The sequence below is a fragment of the Suncus etruscus genome, chromosome 1, assembly GCF_024139225.1.
Source record: "Suncus etruscus isolate mSunEtr1 chromosome 1, mSunEtr1.pri.cur, whole genome shotgun sequence".
Classification (NCBI taxonomy): Eukaryota; Metazoa; Chordata; class Mammalia; order Eulipotyphla; family Soricidae; genus Suncus; species Suncus etruscus.
In genome coordinates, this window is record NC_064848.1 from 25,566,405 (window position 1) to 25,588,434 (window position 22,030).

At 34.6% G+C, this 22,030-nt stretch overlaps 1 protein-coding gene across 4 annotated transcripts in view; it reads left to right on the forward strand.

Annotated features, from left to right (window-relative positions):
* Nucleotides 1-22,030, forward strand: part of UNC80 (unc-80 homolog, NALCN channel complex subunit) — a 277,398-nt gene that overhangs the window by 40,640 nt on the left and 214,728 nt on the right. For all 4 annotated transcript variants that reach the window (XM_049784015.1, XM_049783997.1, XM_049784007.1 and 1 more), the window contains exons 8-12: nt 14,195-14,456; nt 15,527-15,661; nt 19,092-19,308; nt 19,920-20,060; nt 21,388-21,656. In XM_049784015.1, the coding sequence (XP_049639972.1) occupies nt 14,195-14,456; nt 15,527-15,661; nt 19,092-19,308; nt 19,920-20,060; nt 21,388-21,656 (1,024 nt within the window). The remainder of the gene's footprint in view (nt 1-14,194; nt 14,457-15,526; nt 15,662-19,091; nt 19,309-19,919; nt 20,061-21,387; nt 21,657-22,030) is intronic.

Sequence of the window (22,030 nt, forward strand, 5' to 3'; positions counted from 1 at the left end):
TTTTTCTTTTTATATAAGTATATTATTTTTTTTATATTCTCTGATACTGCCACAATCAACATGTATGTGTCTTTGATTTATGTACACAGTTCCCAACAATATACATATACCAACATGGTGTGAATTAGACACAAATTACTGGTACTTTAACATAGTGAATTCAGTCTTCTCAATGCCTAGCTACAGAGGCTGGTTACCATGGAAATGATAGAAGGTAGACTTTCCAGAAAATGCTGTTAATGTGTATTCATTGAGGAATTGATGGCTTATCAGAAGATAAGGGAATTTTAATAATAAAAGAATGCAAGTATCTGAGGAACCAAATATATCTGTTTATATCAAACAAAATCAATTCAGGCTGCATAACGTGCATCAGAGACAACAGGCCATGGTTGGAAGAGCCAAAGGCTTTGAGACCCATTGGCAGCACCAAAGTGAGACAGGGAATCCTGGGCAGGGACCCAGAGCTGCAGAACCCATGTGAGAGACAACAAGGTCATAGGTGGCAGAGCCTCAGGCTTTGGGAACCAGAAGCCATGTCTGTGGTGCCCAGGTGAGGCATGGAATCTGAGGCAGGGACCCAGAACTGCAGAACCCTCTTCAGAGAAAACAAGGTTGAAGACTGCAGAGCCTGAAACTTTGGGATCTAGACAACATCAGCAATGCCCAGATGAAGAAGGAATTTATAGATCACTAACAAAACTCACAAAGAAAGAGAAATGTATTAAACCAAATGAGAAGTGAAAACAGGCAGATTTTCCAGATACTACAGAAATTCAAAGGGTAATCAGAGACTACCTTGAGAAACTCTATGTCAAAAAAACATGAGAACCTGAAAAAAATGGATAAATTCTTGGACTATTTCTTTTTATTTTGGTTTTTGGGCCACACACGGTAATGCTCAGGGGTTACTCCTGGCTATGCACTCAGAAATAGCTCCTGGCTTGGAGGCCATATGGGACGTTGAATATTAAACCGAGTTCCGTCCTGGGTCAGCTGCATTCAAGGCAAAGGCCCTATCATTGCTCAATCACTTAGGCTCCAAATTCTTGGACTATTTTAACCTTCTAAGGTTGAACTGAAATGATCTAAAATAATTGAACAGATCCATCACTATTGAAAAAGTTAAAATGATAACCAAAAGGCTTCCCAAAATCAAAAGACAGGATCCAGATGAATTCACTAACAAAATCTTTCAAAACTTCCAAGAGTACCTATTGCCTGTACTTTTCAGGGTCTTCAGTAAATTGAAAAAACAGAAACACTCCCAAATAGTTTTTATGACGTTAGCATCACTCTGATACCAAAAGCAGACAGAAATGCCACAAAAAATAGAATTGCAGACTAATAACATTGATGAACACTGATGATGCAAAGATCCTCAACAATATAGGATCCAACAACTCATCAAGAAAGTCATACACCATGACTATGTAGGATTCATTCAGGAAATGAAAGAATGGCTCAAGATATGCAAGTCAATCAGCATAATATACCACATTAATAAATGGAAAATTAAAAACAATATGTTAATATCAGTAGATGCAGAGAAAGCATTTGATGAGGTCAACACCCATTTATGATAAAAAAAAATCTCAATAAGATGTTTAAGACCATTTACCACAAGCCCATGCCAAATACTATAATTAATGGAGAAAAACTGAAAGCCTTTCCCTAAGATCTGGCACAAGTTATGGTTGCCCCCTCTTGCCACTCCTGTTCAACATATACTGGAAGTTCATGCCATAGCAATAAGCAAGAAATAAATATTAATAACATCTAGATAGGCAAAGGAAGAAGTCAAGCTCTCACTATTTTCAGATAACATGATACTATACTTAGAAAATCTTAAAGTGGGCAGGAGTGATAGTGCAGTGGTAGAGTATTTGCCCTGCCCACAGCTGACCCAGAATGTACCTTGGTTCAATTCCCAGTGTCCCATATGGTCCCCCAAGCCAGGAGCAATTTCTGAGCTCATAACCTCTGAGCGTCACCAGGTGTGGCCCCCAAACAAGTGAACAAACAAACAAAAGAAAATCTTAAACCGTCTATCAAAAAGCTCCTAGAAACAATAAATTCATAGAGCAAAGTGGCAGTCTACAAATTAATACACAAAAAACAATGAACTTCTTATACACAAATAATGATAGAGAAGAAATAAATATTAATAAATTAATTCCATTCACATTAGTACCACAGAAATTCAAATACCTAGGAGTCAACTTAACTGAAGAAACGAAGGACCTATACAAAAAAAAAAAAAACACACACACAAAACTATAAAACATTGCTTTAAGAAATAAAAGAGGAAAAAAACGTGGAGGCATCTAAACTGTTCATGGCTTGGCAGGATCAGCATCATTAAAATGGCAATACTCCCCAAATCATTATACAGATTTAATGCAATTCCTCTAACAGTATCTATGATATACTTCAACTAAGTGGATCAAACACTCCTGAAATTCATTTGGAACAATAAATACCCAAATATAGCTAAAGCAACCTTTATGAAAAAAGGATGGGAGGCATTACTTTTCCCAACTTTAAATTGTATTACAAAGTAATAATCATTAAAAGAGTGTGGTATTGGAATAAAGACACACCCTCAGGTCAATGGAATAGATTTGATTATTCAGAGAATGACCTCCAGAGGCACAATCAATTAATTTTTGATAAAGGGCAAGAAACGCAAAATGGAGCCAGGAAAATCTTTTTAACAAGTGATGCTAGAGCCACCTGCACAAATGTGATCTCAGACCTCTGTATAACACTATGAATAATGGTCAAATCCCAATGGATTAAACACCTTGATATCAGACCTGAAATTATAAGGTATATAGAAAAAAACATAGGCCAGTCATTCCATGACTAGAGGCATCTTCAAGAAGGAAACACCACTGTTCAAATAAGTGGAAGCAGAGATAAACAAATGAGATTACATCAAACTGAGAAACTTTTGCACTTTAAATAAAACAGTGAACAGGGACAAAGGTCACACACAGAATGAGAGAAATTATTCTTCCAATACCCATCAGATAAGGGGCTAATATCTAAGATAAATAGAAGGTACTAACAGAACTTAACAAGAAAAAAATCATCTAACCCCTGAAAAATTGGGGAGAATAAATGAACAGATATTTCCTCAAAGAAGAAATACAGATGGTCAAAAGGCACATGAAAAAATGCTCCACATCACTAATAATCAGGGAATTGGAAATCAGAACAACAATGAGATATTTCATGCCACAGAGGCTGGCCCATATCTCAAAAATCAAGAAAAAAAATACTGCTGATGTGGACACAGAGAGAAAGGAACTCTCATTCACTGTTGATGGGAATGCTTTTTAGTTTCACTTTTCTGGAAAACAATATGGATATTCCTTAATAAACTGGACATTGAGCTCCCATATAATCCAGAAATATATACCCTAGGAGCACAAAAAAACACAAAACAATAATACCCTCTGCACTCTTATGTTCATGGCACTGCTATTTACAATAGCCAAAATCTGGAAACAACGCAGATGTCCAACAACAGATGAGTAGCTAAAGAAATAGTTGTCCGTCTACACAATGGACTACTATGCAGATGTGAGAAAAAATGAAGTCACAAAATTTGTCTTTACATGGATGGATATGGAGACTATTATGCTGAGTGAAATAAGTCAGAGGGAGAGAGATAAATACAGACTAGTCTCACCAATTTGTTGGATTTAAGAAAAATAAAAGACATAGTAATAATACCCAAAGACAATAGAGATGAGAGCCAAAGAACCAGTACATGGTGGGCCCAGAGAGATAGCATTTGCCTTGCATGCAGAAGGACAGTGGTTTGAATCCCGGCATCCCATATGGTCCCCTGAGCCTGCCAGGAGTAATTTCTGAGTGTAGAGCCAGGAGTAACCTCTGAGGGTTGCCAGGTATGACCCAAATTAAAAAAAATAAATGAAAAGAACCAGCCCATGATATGAAGCCTACCACAAAGAGTAGTAAGTGCAGTTAGAGAAATAAGAATAAGTACACTAACAACTACCACGACAATAATAGAGAAATACAATACCTTTCTCAAAGACAGGTAAGGGGTGAGGGGAGGCTGGAAATGGGAAACATGGTGGTGGGAAAGTTGCAATGGTGAAAGGGGATGTGCATTTTATGATTGAGATCCAAATTTGAGAATGTTTATAACCATGGTGCTTAAATAAAGAAATTATTTTAAAAATAAATTTATTTCTTTTGCTCTGACCAGAACTGAAAATCATTTCTCAAACTCTACAATCAGTGAATAGGTAACTACTTTATAAAAATAGATGTAAAATTTCATTGTTAATTACCATATTTAGACTTTATTTCTGCTTCATTAAATATTGTAGATGTTTAGGACTGATGTCCACAATTCTCAGCCTCTTTAAATGATTGCTTCCACAGTGTTTTTATGCTTTAATATTCTCTACCATGATCTGACCATTTAAAATAGTATGAATTCCTGAAACATAGTAGGAAAAGATATTAAAGCAGATCTTAACTTTTTCATCTGTCTCCTTTACTGTATGCATATAAAAATATATACTAATTAGAGACACTATTTAAAGCTAAAAATATAAAGTTAATCTCATGATTTCATTAAGTATATCTAGACACCATTAATTTTTATAATTATATTTTCTTTGCTTATTTTAACATATTTAATTTTTTTTATATTTTTCTATAAAATAACATATAGGATTATAGAATGTTAGAATTAGATACCATATTTCTATTCTATGTCCCCATATTCTATCTTCATTGCACTTTATTAATTCATGTTATTTTTTTCTCACATTATGATCACTGCTTATTGGTTAATAAAAATTACTTATTAGCAAAAAAATTAGTTTATTTTACCTTACTCTGTTGTTGCCAGTTACCTAAATAACAGGTGCTTGAGGTTTACATATTATTACAGAATACCTTACTGACTTCCATGTTGTTTCAAGAGAATCTCTTTATATGTTAGGTATGTAAATGTCAATATATTTTTGTTACTTAAAATACACAGTTGGTTTTAATCTCTGATTATAGCCATGTATTGATGGAATCTTTTTATTGTGCAGTCATCATAAATTCAAGGAATATAATCTGTTAGGAAGTTGCTGACTCAATGCTATAGTTCATGTGCTATACAGGCAAATAAATTTTATGTGAAAACATAGACGAGTATCTGTGCCCTGAGTAACAAGACTATCTATCATTCAGGTAGTATTTCTACATAAGAATTTTTTAGAATATTGATAAAAATGAAATGCATGATGGTATGTTTCTCTAGCACAATTTTCTAATATCTTAATAATAATATTTAAAATTGCCTATAGGTATTGCTTAAAATGGAAATTCCAAGTTTGGTCTTAATATTTTTCATTTAGTAAGACCGGGAAATGTGCATTTTAACAGCTGTTGTCTTCCATGTCCCCTATTCGAATTTACATGAAAGGAGTCAACTGACCTTATTACATGAAGCACTCCTCTACAGCTTTGAAATAGCTTATAGAACATACTTTTCCATCTTATAAAGTACTTGAGAACAATGATATGTGGGGTAGAAAGTAAAAGACATTGGTACCTACCTATCGGTCTAATGTGGAGAAAGTGGAACAGATCTTTCATACTACTATTCTCTGCCTTAATAGTAGAAGCCTAGATATTTTCTTTAAAAAAGTTTCACAATATCTTAGAATAAGTCAATCATTATCAGAAATGTTGAACACCTAATATAATTGAGCTGGTAGCCAACTAACCTTATACTTGGTCTTTTTAAAATAAATTCAAGAGTATATACAGCACTGGGGAGGGAGATTACATTATTCTAGGAATAAACTATAGGCTTGAGAGGAGTGGGATGAACCTATTTATTATTTACTTTTTAAACTTTACTTAAATACCTTGATTTAAAAGTTGCTCATAATATATCTGTTTTGGGCATTTAATGTACCGTATTTGCTGGAGTATAAGACAACCCCCTAATTTTGCAGTTAAAACATAGGTTTAGGACTATATTCGCTGTATCAGACAGAACGTTCCTGTGCTGCATGTGCTGCATATGTTCCTGTGCTCATGTACCACAGTGAGCCAATCACAACAAGCAAAGGTTCAAAGGTTATACTGTCATAGACTTCCTCTCTGACTCTGGCCAATCTGAGCAGGCTTTTGACAGTGTAGATTCGGGTACAGAACACTGTGTACTGTGCATGCATAAAAAGCCTGCTTGAATTGGCTGAGTTAGAGAGGCGGTCCGAGCAGCCTGGCAGTAAATGGTGTAGGTTCGAGTTGGAAAATTCGTTTGTGGCAATATTCAGACAATTTTCGTTTAGCGGCATATTGAAACAGTTTTCGGGATATACTGGGCATATAAGATGACCCCCGATTTTCGGTTGACTTTTTTTTGTTTCAAAAGTCGTCTTATACGCCCGAAAATATGGTACCTATACCAATTCCACCACAAGTGTGACCTTTATTCTATCATCGTTCCATTTTCTAATTCCTCAAGCCTGCTCCCTTAGAAGGCACACAATAATTTATTTTATATTCTTTGTTACAACAAAATAACTAGTGGAATTATTGAAAAATATTTGAATAAATAAAATATTTTGAAATTTGTTCTGTCTCATAATGGAGTTATTTAAGTCATTTATGAGAATTTTCTAAGCTGTTTGATGCTAGTTGAACATTCTGTTTGCTATTCTTGTTTATTGAGCTTAGCTGTTTTCTACATTAATTTCCCATCTAATTTGTTGTGCCCCTACTGAACAGCCATTGGCTTCCTGTTCCAAGAACATTACGATCTGTAGAAGTAAGTTGATGAGTTTTAGCGGTTCTACTTGATTTGTATCTCTTCCAAGATTAGTGGTAAAGCTATGAAGCTGGGCCATAGCCCTGCATCTGTGATGTGGTTGTGGTTGTTGGGGCTTCCAAAATTCTGTGTATTTTCCCTAGATTTGGCATCTCTACAGAGATTAATAGTGAGATAGTGATTTTAGACCATTTGCATGGTTTACACAACATCAGCTGTGGAGTGTGGGTGCAGCTGCTCAGACTTTGGTAGACAGAGGCTTGGCCTTCCTCACAACAACCTGAAGGCCCCTCAGAATTTTTGATCTGAAGTTTTGAATTTTAGTGGCATGGCTCGCATAGCTTCCAAGATTAGTGATGAAGCTGTGAAGCTAGGCTGTTGCTTACAAGGCAGTGGATGTGAGATGTCACTTAAAAAAATGGTGAGGGTTAAGGAGGGAGAAAAGTAGTGAAAGTCTCTTGGAATGCTGATAAATATAAAAATTAAGATGGCAGTGCTCTTTTAAAATGAGTTTAGGGGAGGGGCCAGAACTTTAGCACGGCATGTAGGCCTTGCATACTGCCTCCCCGAGTTTGCTTCATGAGCCTCCCAGGAGTAATTTCTGGATGCAAAGCTGAGTAAATCCTGGTCATTTCTGGGTGTGCCCCCCCCCCAAAAAAAAAACAAATGAAAAACTCAAACAAACAAAAAACATAAATGAGTTTGGGGATGCAACCAGCCATATTAGAAGGAATAAAAGGTCAGACTGGGCAATCTGAGAAGAGACCTAAATCAGGGTTATGAGCTGGATAGATAGGACAGTAGGTAGGCACCTGCCTTATGAGGGATTGACCCTGTACCACATAGAGTCCACTGAGTACCACCGGAAATGATCCCTGAGTTTAGAGCCAAGTGTGTTCCCCAAATGAAAAATAACCCCTGAGTACAGAGCCTGGAGTAATCTCAAGCATTGCCAGATGTGGCTCCAAAACAAGACAGAGAAGTCATGGGTATTTTATTAGGGTCTGCATTTAATTTGTATGATACTTTGGGTATGATTGTCGTTTCAACAGTATTGATACTTTTTATCTATGAACAGGGGATGTTTTTCCATTTCCTTGTGTCTTTTATTTCTCTTATTAATGTTTATAATTACCTTTATGTAAACTTTACACTGCTTTTAGTAAGTACATTATTAAGCACATGTTAAGTACATTATTTTTGAGGAACAATTGTGAATTTGATTATTTAATGATTTTGTCTATTTCATTGTTTGCATATAAAACTATGAATTTCTGCATTTTTATTTTATAGCCTGGCACGTTCCTATAAGTTTATTTTTGATCGTTTCTTTTCTTTTTTAACTTTATATAAAAAATGCATCACATAGTTGACATAGTAGGCCATAAAACATTTGTTTTCAGGTAAGTGAAAGCAAAGTTATTAAAAAAAAAAGAATAAAAAGTAACAATTAAAAAAAAGAACAACTACAATAGCAAATACATTTGTGAAAACTTTTATTTCTCTAATGAAGTCATTAAGACAATGGCACGAAGTTTAGTAAGCACTTGCTAGCTGTCCAGTCTGTTCAATTGGTATGTTCCTATAGGGATGACAGCATCAAACAAATGAAGTTGTCCCGAAATTCAAAGCACTATTACTGATACTGTGGCTTTTAGTGGCATGTTCTCAGCTGCCAGACCTTTCTGCTTTCTGCTGCATGGCCAGTGTACCCATGATGTTTCATGGCTTGAATTACATCTCGTTTGAGAAAAGAATGAGTTTATGCAGCTGGCCTGGTGAGAACATGGTGACTGCATTTCTGAATGTGGTTACAGCTGCCAGACTTCCTGGAAGAAGGAAGATATGGGAGAGGATGTCCACACTCGTTCCAAAAAGCTCTGGTGAGATAAGTCCAAATACCAGTGTGCCTAAAGTATGGTCAGGTTGGTATCCCTGAAGGGAATCATAGAGGTGATGAAGCAAGCCATCGGCAAAATTGTGATTCTGAGTGATGGGTGCAGCAGGAATAACTTGAGCAGGTCAAGGGCTTGGCTTGCTTTCTCCTCAAAAGATGGCCAGCTTTCTGCTGTGTGGTCAGTGTACCAATGACTTTTCACAGATTGGTTTACAGCTCTTTTGATAAAAAAAAAAGAGTGGGTCTATGGAGCTGCTCTAGTGCCAACATGGCTACTGCATGTGTGGGCATGATTACAGCTTGAATTTATTTTTAAACTCATAAGCTTTATGAGGAACCTGTATGTAGAGTTTACTAGTAGCTTACTAAGAATTTTACTAAAGTCTATTTGTAGAGACTTCAGTGTTTTCTTTATTTAGTAACATTTCATGTGCAAGTAAAAATAATTTAATTTCTTTTCCAATCATGGTCCTTTTAATAACTTATTATCACTTTCTTGCCTATTTGGTGTGGCATTTGCTTCAAATACTATATTGATTAAAAATGGTATTTTTTATATTTGAATTTAGATAGAAGGCTATTAGTTCTAAATTATTGAGAATGATGTTTGATATTGACTTATGGTCAGTGAGTTTAACTATATTGAGAAAATATCATTCTATCCCCATTTTATAGTTTTATTATGAATCTGTGTTGGGTGTTATCAAATACTTTCTCTGAATCTATTTATATGATTATAAGGTTTTATTTCTTTATAGCAACATAATGTTTTATATTGCTTGACTTGTGTCTATTATTTATCATTTTATTCCTGGAATAAAGCCTACTTGATTATGATGAATGATCTTTTTGATATGTTATTTATAAATTAGACTTGGTAGTATTTTGTTGAGGATATCTGTATTTATATTCATCAGGAATACAGGTATAGTATTTTCTTTATTAGTGGTGTTTCTGTCTTCTTTTGTTATCAGACTAATGTTTGCCTCATAAAAACTGAAAGAATTCCAGTTTTTTGACTTTCTGAAGAGTATAAAAAGGATTGGAAATAATTCTTCCTTATAGATTTGAAAGACTTTATGGGTAATCCATCTAGATTTGAGTTTTTGGTTTGAAGAAAAATTTTATTAACATTTCAGGTTTTTTTTACATTAATTTAGTTTGCTCATATGTTCTATTTTGTCTTGATTTAACTTTGGAACTTTATAGGAGTCTGTAAGTTTGTGTATTTCCTCTAGGTTTTTCATGGCATAAAGATGGTTTAAATATCCCTGTTGATATTTCATTTTTCTGTGGTATTTGTTGTGATATCTGACCTGTTTATTAGTATTTTCTTTTTTATATTCTTTTAAACACATGGCTCTTGTTTTGTTGATCTTCTAAATTTATTTTTAGTTTCCATTTTATTAATTTATGCCTTAAGATTTATTATATCATTCCTTCTGCTTGCTTTGGATTCCCTTTGGTGGTTTTTCTTTTATGTTTTCAAAATACATATTGCTTTTATATGCAGAAGAAATTTCTATTTTATTTTGGTGATAATTTAATTTCTGAAATTAATTTATCCAAGTATGTAGAAATACTCAATATGCAAGTAAAAATTTTTAATAGGACATAATTTAAATGATGCCATATGCTATGAAAAAATAGAGTAGGTTTAATATATGGATAATAAGGGCTGGAGCAATAGCATGGAGGTAAGGCGTTTGCCTTTCATGCAGAAGGTCATTGGTTCAAATTCCGGCATCCCATATGGTCCCCCGAGCCTGCCAGGAGCGATTTCTAAGCATGGAGCTAGGAGTAAGTCCTGAGCACTGCCGGGTGTGATCCAAAAAACAAACAAATATATATATATATATGTGTGTGTGTATATATAATATATATAATATTTATATTATATATAAATAGGAGAGGACTGTCACTTTAAATAATAACTGAGGAACACCTCTCTGAAGGAGACATTGCAGGATAAAGCATATGACATAAGAATGCAAATTTATCCTTACAAAAAAGCTTTGAAGGGGGCAAATCTTGATATATTCAAGGGTTTTAAGAAGGTCAATATGGCTGGAGTGCAGCTAAAAGAGATATTAGATGGTTCAATCAGGGGAGGGAAATTACACTGTAAGAAGCAGGTTTAAAAAAAGAAATTATCAAGTATAATAAGATTGGAGTATTAGAATAATGAAGGACTGGCTAGTTAGGAGAACTCTTTAGGATAAATGAATAGCAGATATAATAATGTATTCACTAATGTTAGCTTTCATATAGTGTACCCACAGCCTCATTCTCCACAGGATTTAGATTCTGACAGTGCTGAAAAGAGCTAATTCATGCCTCATTGAGTGATAGGCATGTGTGGCTACAGCAAGTAACTTACTGGAGATCAGCTTTTTGAAACTTGTCAGATCCACCCTCAGGGATACTAAGTAGAACTCTTTGTGGGGAAATTTCTTAGGGGCGATCATCTACTACAAAACTTCCTGAAATTTGAGCTAGCCATGATACAGTTGAGTACCGAGTACCAATGATCAAGTACCAATGACCACTGATAATCATAATATCTTGGTTCAGACAAAGTTGTGAGAGCTGCAGGACCATTGTGTGAGAGGAAGTACTATGCTACAGCACATGCTAGGAATGCATGTGCACTGCACAAAACATAGCACAACAGGAGCCTGCCTGGTAATGAAGGAGGAATGTGTAGGAATGTGCCTACCAAGTACAGCAGAACCCAAAGCAAAATTCTGTCCTCCTGCATTACCACGCCCATTTTCACTAGTACTAAAACAAAATCATACAAACTGCCAACTATAAAAGACTGTAAAGTACTCAGGTACAGTTTTGAAAACTATGCAAGAATGAATTTTGATATAAAAGGCACTGAATAAATAACAGGCACGGCAAGAAAATGGTATAGTAAAATTACTAGTGGGATACTATAATGGTAACTTTAGGCATTTGCATTTTATTTTGAGATGATTAAAAATTATGGGAAAGATTTGGGTAGAAGCATGTAGATTAAGAAACAGTGACTCAGACTGGCGAGGTGGCGCTAGAGGTAAGGTGTCTGCCTTGCAAGCACTAGCCAAGGAAGGACCGCAGTTCGATCCCCAGGTGTCCCATATGGTCCCCCCAAGCCAGGGGCAATTTCTGAGCGCTTAGCCAGGAGTAACCCCGGAGCATCAAACGGGTGTGGCCCAAAAAACCAACAACAACAACAACAACAACAACAACAACAACAACAAAGAAACAGTGAATCTAATAGAAACCCATTTGAAGATGGATAAGGGGGAGGTGTTGATATCACTGGAGTGATGAAAAGTGGTTGAAAGCAAAGAATTCACAAATTCTTTACTAGTGAATATAATAATACTCAACAAGTATCCTAAACTCTCTGGAAAAGGAATAATTTGCAGCATAACATAGATAAAATTTGGCTAATAATATACTGATAAATCACACATAATGAGTATTCTAATAGTGTGATTAAATTTTAACCTATCTGGCTTACTGTCTATCAATGAAACCAACACATACATGGATTGATCTTCCTCACTACACCTAGACAAAGCTATACACAAGGAAAGGAATAGTAAGGTTAGACATCATTTAACTTTAGGGAACAAGAAAAGTAATGGTGACAATACATTGGGAATTATTTCTCTTCTGGGTTTGTCTAATTGAACTTTTGTTATGAATCACAACAAACAAAATTTTTATGTGATAATTTTATAGCATATAAGTAAATTAAGTAAATTTCATCATATAAATTCTATTATGGTTTTAATTATACTCATAACCATTGGAATTGATATCATGAACCAATAATAAGTTATAAAGTTTATTTTAAAACATATGTTTTGGAAGGTTTAGAGAAACCTCTCTTCCTCAGTCAGTGACTACATTTTTGCTGAAAGCATACCTTTTGCTTTATGTGGGGGTAGGGCCATGATAATATGTACCTTGATAACAGGGGACAATAATTTCTGGTTTTTATCACTTAACTCAGGATTAAATTGTGCTTCAGGAATAGAATTTAGGTTTGAAATTTCATCTTTGGTCCCAGAAATTATAAGTATAATTTGTTGTTTATTATTTATCATTTTCACTAGACTATATATTCCTTAAAGCAAAGAAATAAAACTTACCTTCATATCTCTAAGAGATTTAAAATGGTATTTATGCTGTCTAGTACTTAATTTGACTAGTGAACCCTTGTAACCTTCAGAATTAATAAAAAAATAGTTTTAAAACTTATATAACTTGGGGTCTGAGCGATATACAGTGGATAGGGCTCTTGCTTTGCACAGAGATGATCTAGATTCTGTATCCCATATGGTTGCAAAAGCCTGCCAGAAGTGATTTCTGAAGTTCAGAGCCAGAAATAATCCCTAACAATCATTCAAAGTAACCTCTTATCATTGTTGGGTGTGTACACAAAATAATACAAAAACAATGCTCCCCATCTTTTCCCCTCCCTGTTCCTCCTCCTTGACTCACCCCTTCACCCCTACGTCTTCCCTTCCCCCCTCTTAAATAAAAACCTTATATAACTTTAGGTTTTTTTAAATGCTTTTTATTTTCCTCACAATATATCTTTATCCAGCACTTCGTAGATTCCTTGTACGTACACAAAATGTCTTTGCAATTGAAATGAATTATAGTTCCAACAAAGTACTCAAGTTCCTATTGAGGTGAAAGTAAAAACTGAAATATTAATAGTAAAGAAACATCAGAATATAAAACTTACCTATTTTTATAAACTCTCAAAGAGCAACTTGGGTGCTAAACAATGATGAGAGTTTACAGAAATAGATAACATTGCTTATCACCCAAATTGCTTTCCATAACGCAATTACTATGATCTTACACCAACCCAAGACTATGATATTTTTTATTTAATATTTTATTTTTTTAAATAAATTAATTAATTGAATCACTGTGAGGTACAGTTACAAAGTTGTTCATGATTGAGTTTCAGTCACATAATGTACAATACTCTTCAAATTTCCCATTGCCGAAGTCCCAGTTTCCCTCCCTCTCACCCCCGCATGTCCCCTGCTTGCCTTTGTGGTAGATACTTTTCTTCTCTCTCTCTAATATATATGTATATATATTTATATATTTTAGACACTATGGTTTGCAATATTGTTATGATATGCTTTTCAACTCTACACATTTGTAGATACTATTCTCTCTTACATTTCAATATTGATCCACTTTCCTGTCTCATCCTCAACTTTACCTCACTAACTACTACTAGCCTATCAGTCTCTCTAGTGTCTCTATATCCAAGAAATATCTAGTAAAAGAAATTAGTAAGAAAAGTTGGGAGGGTGTTTGTGGAAACCAGTCAAGAGATTTTTGAAAATTTATGAGCAAATAAAAAAGGCAGGAGTGTTCATTATGTTGTGCCACCTCAGAATATTGAATGATCAGTATTATTTTTATTTTTCTCTCACTTGGAACAGGACCTCCCTTGTGATACCTCCATGCCAAAGGTCTCGTTATGCCACTTACTTTGACGTTGCTGTTCTGCGCTGTCTACTCCAGCCCCATTGGTCTGAGGAGGGAACTCAGTGGTCTCTGATGTACTATCTACAAAGGCTGCGTCACATGCTGGAAGAGAAGCCAGAAAAAAACACTGAGCCAGATATTCCTTTCCTGCCCAGACCTAGGAGTAGCTCCATGGTGGCGGCAGCCCCTTCACTAGTGAACACTCACAAGACCCAGGTAAGAGAATCTAAATCCATTGGCATTGGAACAACATTGGCATGCCAGTTTCTCCTTTTCTTCTGAGAATCCAGCCCATATGTATTCAAGTTATGCTAACTATTTGGCTGGTAGTTTACTCTGGTGCTCTTATTGTTTTTCCTTCCATCTTGTGCAGCTGTATCCTTGTACGGCTCTTTAACATGAATTTATCATTTAAATAAGTGCTATTTAGATGCCTCTTTCACATGATGATTTTGAATAAACCTTTGGTTTTCCAGAACTATAGAAAATTGGACCTTCTAAATAATCAAATTATTAACTTCTAAAGAATCTACTGATTACCCATTTTATAAAATATAGCGCCAGTATTTTTCTAAATATGTTGTAACTTCTTTTGTATAGCTCAAAAATTGCCAATGCTGTTATGTCATCATTAGGAATACTGCTCTCTGATAAACAGTCTTTCTCTTTTTATATCTTTGGAATAAAATATTAAATATGTACTTGTATGATGGCATTACCTTAAAAATTAGCTTTTCATAAATAAACTTGCTAACATCAACATGAGCATTTGTTCTTTTACTCTTCCTTATCAATACTATGTATTAACTATGTACAGAACAATGTGCTTTACAATGTGTTTCAGTTCTTTAGGCTTCCTTAACAGTGAATTGGATATGTGTGAAAATTGCATATCCTGAAAATAGGCAGCACTAAGTGCATGAAAAATAGATGATTCTGTACAAAGCAGGTATCTACTTTGACAAATTATTAAAAGGAAAACACCTTTTAAATAAAAATAAAGCAAAGTATCTACCTACTTTTTATTTTCTTTGCTTTCTTGAATTTGTGATTCAGGCTATCAGACACTTACTGTGGAAAGTCCCAAGTGGATGTAAAAAGTTAATATGAAGTAGATACTCTTAGTCTCAGAATTCAAATTCTGAATGCCTCATACACAAATTAGCTTGTATTAACAGATATTAAAGCAGTATGCATTTCGTTATTTAATATAATACATTTCAATTTAAAGTGTTTAATATAAGATGTAATATATTTAATCAGTATGCCTGTCTTTGTTTCTTAAGGATCTCACCATGAAGTGTAATGAAGAGGAAAAATCTCTCAGCCCCGAGGCCTTTTCCAAGGTTTCATTAACCAACCTACGTAGATCTGCAGTACCAGACCTTTCTTCAGATCTTGGCATGAACATTTTTAAGAAGGTAATTAGAGCTACTTAAGATTATATAGTGTGTTAATATAAAACAAATTATGTAATTTGAGGTGCTTCAGATCATGTTGCATTATGGAGTAGGGTGAGGAAGGGATCTCTGGAAACACAAATCAGGCCGATAATAGACTTGCAGGATGATATTATAAAGTCCTTCAGTTGCATGAGTGTGCTTAGGTCTTGATAATCCATGTGTTCCACTTTTAGTTGGATGGAGATGGAGGTAGTTATTGATAACAGAGCTGATAACTTACAACTGTATGGCTTATCTCACTTTATCACTTTCTACATAAAGTTTAAGATAGTGAAATGTTTATTTTATTAGTTTCTCACAACAGTGAGTCATACTTCAGAGTGTTGGGATTATAATGAAGTGTTGTGTTTGTTCTTAATATTATTTCTGTTTAAAAGATATCAAACAAGCCAAAATCTGTTAATAAAAATAATTAATAGTGACATAAATGTATTATATTAATCTCCATTACAACTTTTTCATGTAAGTCACAGAGTAAGTACCCATTAACAAACATATTCTTGGCATCTAAGAGAATATAAAAGCAGTTAAATGGCAAATTAAAGTTGTAATGTTTGGTGCAAAGACCTAAGAGCATAATCTGGGATTCAATAATGAAAGTTCAAATTGTAGTTCTGTGCTACTAACATATCAGTTACTCCATCTGTAAATAGGGTCCATTTTATCATTACCCAAATAATGTTATGATAATTATGTGAAATAATGCATGTGCTGTTCTAATGTTTCTGGTGCCTTAAACTTGAATTGTTTTTATCACAAAATAGAGAAAAATGAGTGAGGAAGGAAGTTAGAAAAGATGGAAAGAATTTAGTCTTAGAAAAATTCAGTGGTTAAAAATATTGAGCTCCAAACTTTAAAATTAGCTTTAAAATCTAGCTAAAAATCATGCCTCGTAAATTTCCTTCTAGAACTCTCGTATAATATGTATTAAAATGCTTATGTAGAGACTTTTTAAATCATTTTTGTTTGTTTTTGTTTGTTTTTGGTCCACATCCAGTGGTGCTCAGAGGTTACTCCTGGCTCTGTGCTCAGATATTACTCCTGGCAGGCTTGGGAGACCATAAAGGATGCCCATTTAAACCTGAGTGGTTATGTACAAGGAAAACACCCTACCCACTATGCTATCGCTCCGATTATCTATTTTATTTTTAGTCTGATAACATCAGTGAAAAACACATCATATTATTAACTTAGGGTGTTAATAAAAAAATTAGTCCTGTCTACCTTCATTGACAATAAAATAATTGACAATGGCCAAATATTTTTAAATATGATGATGAAAAGAGATTTTCAACATCCTTAAGTTCTACATAAAGAGAGAAATTATTCTGTATCTATCCCTTTATTTCTGATTGACTTTACTCAACATGACATCCTTTTTTCCCCCTCCATGCAAATTGCATGGTTTTGTTCTTTCTGTTTCAGAGACTACAGTTCTCTCTCTCTCTCTCTCTCTCTCTATATATATATATATATATTCATATTATGTATATATACATACATATATAAATGGCAAATTCTTTATTCATTTATAGTTGGGTAAAAAGTTATTTTTATATCTTAGCTATTGTATTAATTATTGTAATTAACATAGGTGTGAATGCATTGTTTTTGTATTCTGAGAGTAGATGCCAAGTATTGCTATTACTGGGTTATATAGAAGTTCTCTTCCTATTTTTTGTTTTTGGAGAGAGTCCAATATTGCTTTCTATAAAGGCTCAACCAGACAGCACATCCACCACTAGAGAATGAGTGTTTCTTTATCACCACAAGCATGCTATCACTGGAAATTTCCAGACATTTTTAAATGTGTTATGTTCATTGGTGTGAGTCGATATCCCAGTATTGTTTTTATTTGTATTTCCCTAATCATGTCAACTATTTCTTACTCAATGTATCTTGTAAGGCCTTATATATAAGAAGCTGTCTCATGGTTGATTAAGGATAAAATAGATCAAAGTCTCCTCACATAGATTCTTGATTAGCGAAAATTAATCTCTAGCTGTCAAGAGTCTGCAACATGAAAGGAATAAAATATTGAAAAATATTTTATGCTATCGAGTATTACTGATTTTTCCAAAAATACATCACTTAATAAATATAGACTTAATTTGTTTATATTTCTCTAGTTCAGAGGTTTTTTTTTTTCAAGATTCCAACTGCAATGGTTTTTCTTTTTAAAAAAATAATTACATTTTTCAAAGAAAGGTCATTACATGAATGGAAATTTCAGGGATGATAACAGGGCATCCATTTCAACAAAATTTCTTTTTTGCCTACCTAAAAATTGTTCGGTTTTGTTGTTTTCAGAATGTAAGCTTTTTCAATGCTTTGGAAAAAAAAAGTTAGCTGTGACAACTTTTAAGTAGTCAATAAATACTAGTTGAGAGCCTACCTTCCTTCTAGTATCATGCAATTTTTTTATTAAGTTGGTAGCTGGAAACAAATTGGTAGCTAAGAAACAAATTTTAGTAGAGATTCTTCCAAGTCTTTGAAGATGTCAATGGAATTTTAATTGGAATGAAATTGAATCTGAATAATACTTTAGCTAGAAAGGTCTTTTTGACAGTCTATTACTGAGGAAAATCTTTTTAGTTCCTGGTATCTTCTATTTTTTTTAGCAGTGATTTATAGTATTTATCTCTTTTTTTTTCTAACATTTAATGCTTTTGCCAAGTTCCTGGGTTTCTTTTGTCCAAAATAATTAAATCAGAATTGCTAAAGGTTAGAACAGAAATTATTAATATTTTTAAAAAGTCAAAGCAATTTCAAACTTATCCTGAAAAACTGTTTCATTGGAATAATAAATTTTTCTCAATATGTAGTCTGTATTCTCTTAGACTCTTCTCTTTATTTGAGTTTATTTGTTTAAGTGGTCTATATTTTAAGTTTTGTGACTGCATTTATCAATCTTAGTCTTTGAACAGAGACAGACTGGCTGATCTAACTACAAATCAGGAATCCAGTATTCTAACTCAGTATTGCTTAAGTTTTAGCATGAATCAGAATTACCCATAGAATTTCTGAGACTCATCTTTTCAGTTTCTGATCTACTATGCCGGTGCTTGACCATAAAATTTTGCATTTTTAACAACTTTCAAGGTAATATGGACATTGCAAGTTCAGAGACTACACTTTGAGAACCACTGCTCCAACAAAGCTCTAAAGATATATGCATAGAAAGCATTACTTTTGTTGAGTTTCTTTAACTTTTTGTAAACATTGCAGAAACTTTTTTTAAGCTGTATTTGATTATATTTAGTGACTATTTGGGTTTCCTATTCCTATAATATTTCCTAGTTTTTACTTCAGATTATGAAGCAATTTGGGAGCAAACCATTAGCTCTTCTTTGTTCAATAAATAACCCTTTATATCTGATCTCTGTAGTTTAAAAGCCGTAAGGAAGACCGAGAGAGGAAAGGCTCCATTCCTTTCCACCACACAGGAAAGAGGCGGCCTCGCAGAATGGGGGTACCTTTTCTGCTACATGAAGACCACCTGGACGTTTCCCCTACCCGCAGCACATTCTCCTTTGGGAGTTTCTCTGGGCTTGGAGAAGACAGAAGGAGCATTGAGAAGGGAGGCTGGCAAACCACCATCTTAGGTAACTACAAGGACTTTCAATGGTAGGAAAGAGCTTGAGTGTTCTCTTTATGGGCTGAATCTAGGCTGTGTGGGAACACTTTGATTTTTCTTGTCTAGTTTGGTCAAGAAATGCGGGCTCTAGAACAGACCAAAATTATTCAGTGTCTTCACAGCCAAAGAAATGAAAATTTTGCTTTAATTATTTAAGAAGGATTATGGCTTTATTTGAGATCTGGGTAATTTACAAGAAAGGAGTTTGGGTATTACCACTCATTGTGAATTAAAAGACAACATTTATTTAACTGTGATATTTTAAAAGGAAGGGATACAAAAACTTTTTTTCTTTCCCTATGTCATATCAGGAAGGCTAGTTTAAAACTAAGATTTGACAGCTCGCAGGGACCTGACAGATGGTTTCTGGCATTTGGCTTAGATTGGGGCTGACATTATCACAGGGAATTTCATCAATCATCTTGATGCCGAATATTCCCAATGCAAGTGCTGTTCTTATTTTTCTGTGTCTTGCTCTTCCTGATGTGCCCTCACCCTATGTCCTTTCTTTAGACAGACAAAAATCTCTGCTCAGTCTTTTAGACTGTAAAAGCCTCTGTCTGCTTTTGTGTCTCTCAGGAAAATTTACCCGGCGAGGCAGTTCGGATGCAGCCACTGAAATGGAGAGTCTCAGTACCAGGCACTCACACTCCCACCATACCCTGATGAGTGAACTGCCTGATCATTCTAACAGCCATGGCGAAAACACCATCAAGGAAGGTGGGTCAAGGCAACACCTGCAGACAGGAGTTCAGGTTCCTTTTACTGTTTCCTGTTTTCACACCACGCTTCTGCCTTTGGAAATTTGTGTCCATGTATCGGAGAAACTGACAATTGCCCGTCATTCCTAGAGCTATTTGAGAGTCTGCTCTGAACATTGTTCCTCTGGAAAAGCAAGCACAAGTTCCATGCTTGTTCTCAAAATGCCCATAAGAGTCTTGGAAGGTATTTAGGTCAGTGCTTTATTCCTGTGGGGAAGGAAGGCAACTGATCTTCAAGGTCATAGGTTCCTTTTTCATATGACTCACTTTTCGGATATGAACCTTTTGTGCTAGCTGTGAGTAAACACATGTCTAGGTAGAATCCAAGACAGGTTCAGGTTCTTTACTTTTAGCCTACAAGCATGAATTTAATTCCTCTTTTCTCTGTACTGTACAGCAAGGATTTGATCGTGCCTGTTAGTTATCACCACAAGCTTATGTGCCATTAATTTTTAGCAGAAAGATAAAAAGAATTGTTTTATCTTGATTTTGAGGGTGTGGGGGCAGTGGTTTGGGGACATGCCCAGTGGACTGGGCTTGGAACCTTATTCTCCACTCTGCTGCTATAACCAGCACATGGTATCATATGAAAAGTATGAGCCTTTAAAGTAATTCCCTGGTCCCATAAAATCATTTTTTGTTTGTTTGTTTTGTTTTTGCCTTTAATCACTAGGTAAAAGCAAATTTGGGAGAAAACTTCCCAAACAGTGCTTCAGGATTCATGGGGTCACTTCTGGAGAGAGTAGAAAGTCACTCTTCCAACTGGGCATCATGGATCACTCAAAGCTGAGCACTAGAGTCCTTATACTATTTAGAACCAGTGGTGCTTGGGACTACTAGGCTTATATCTAGTGTGCAGATGTGGTGGGGCCAGGGGAAGTTATATATTTCCAGGTATCAAACCAGAGACCTTATACCTTTGAACTATTTTCCCAGTCAATGAAAATATTTAGTAGGACTTATAGGTAAATACATTTACTAAATTAGATTATATCATCTAGCAATGGCTAAAATCCATCTATCAGATAAAAGTTAAAATTTAGCCTGCATATGAAGGAAGTTAATTCAATTTCACCTTTAAATTTATTAAATTCTTTAAATTCATTATTAATCAGATATTGAATGGTATTAATACCTCTAGAATTTTTGTGAAAGCTGAAAATAGTTTTGACAATATAAATCAATTAACTTCTAAAGTTACAGTAACTTTGACCATGATTAAAATAATACACTAAATGTATAGCATAGTACCACAGGTTAATATGGCATTGCTTTCCTTTCAATAGTGCGATCCCAGATCTCGACTATCACAGTTGCAACCTTCAATACTACACTGGCATCATTCAATGTAGGTTATGCAGACTTTTTCAGTGAGCATATGAGGAAACTCTGCAACCAGGTGCCTATTCCAGAGATGCCACATGAACCGCTGGCATGTGCAAACCTGCCTCGAAGTCTCACAGACTCCTGCATAAACTACAGTTACTTGGAGGACACGGAACATATTGATGGAACCAATAACTTTGTCCACAAGAATGGAATGCTTGATCTATCTGTAAGGAACAAGAATTTTTCTTACCAAAGCTTGAAAGATATTGACTTTTTGTCCAGCTTACATAGTGTTGGATGAAATGGTAACATAGGTGGTCAGAAATGTTAGGTCTTAAATAAAAGTAACATATCTCTATAAAACTCTAGGTTAATATTAGGAAAATAATATTAAAATGATAATATTATATTCACTTAAGTTATTTTCAATCATTGTTAGATTTTACCTGCTCTCAGAATATTTTATATTCCCTCAAATTAGTGAGTACCATAGAGATATATGTATGCTTTTTATTTAGTTAAAATTCATGCTTAAATTGTTGATATTTAAATCATGCTTTAAGTTGTTGATAGTGAATTTTAGACATATAATATTTCGAC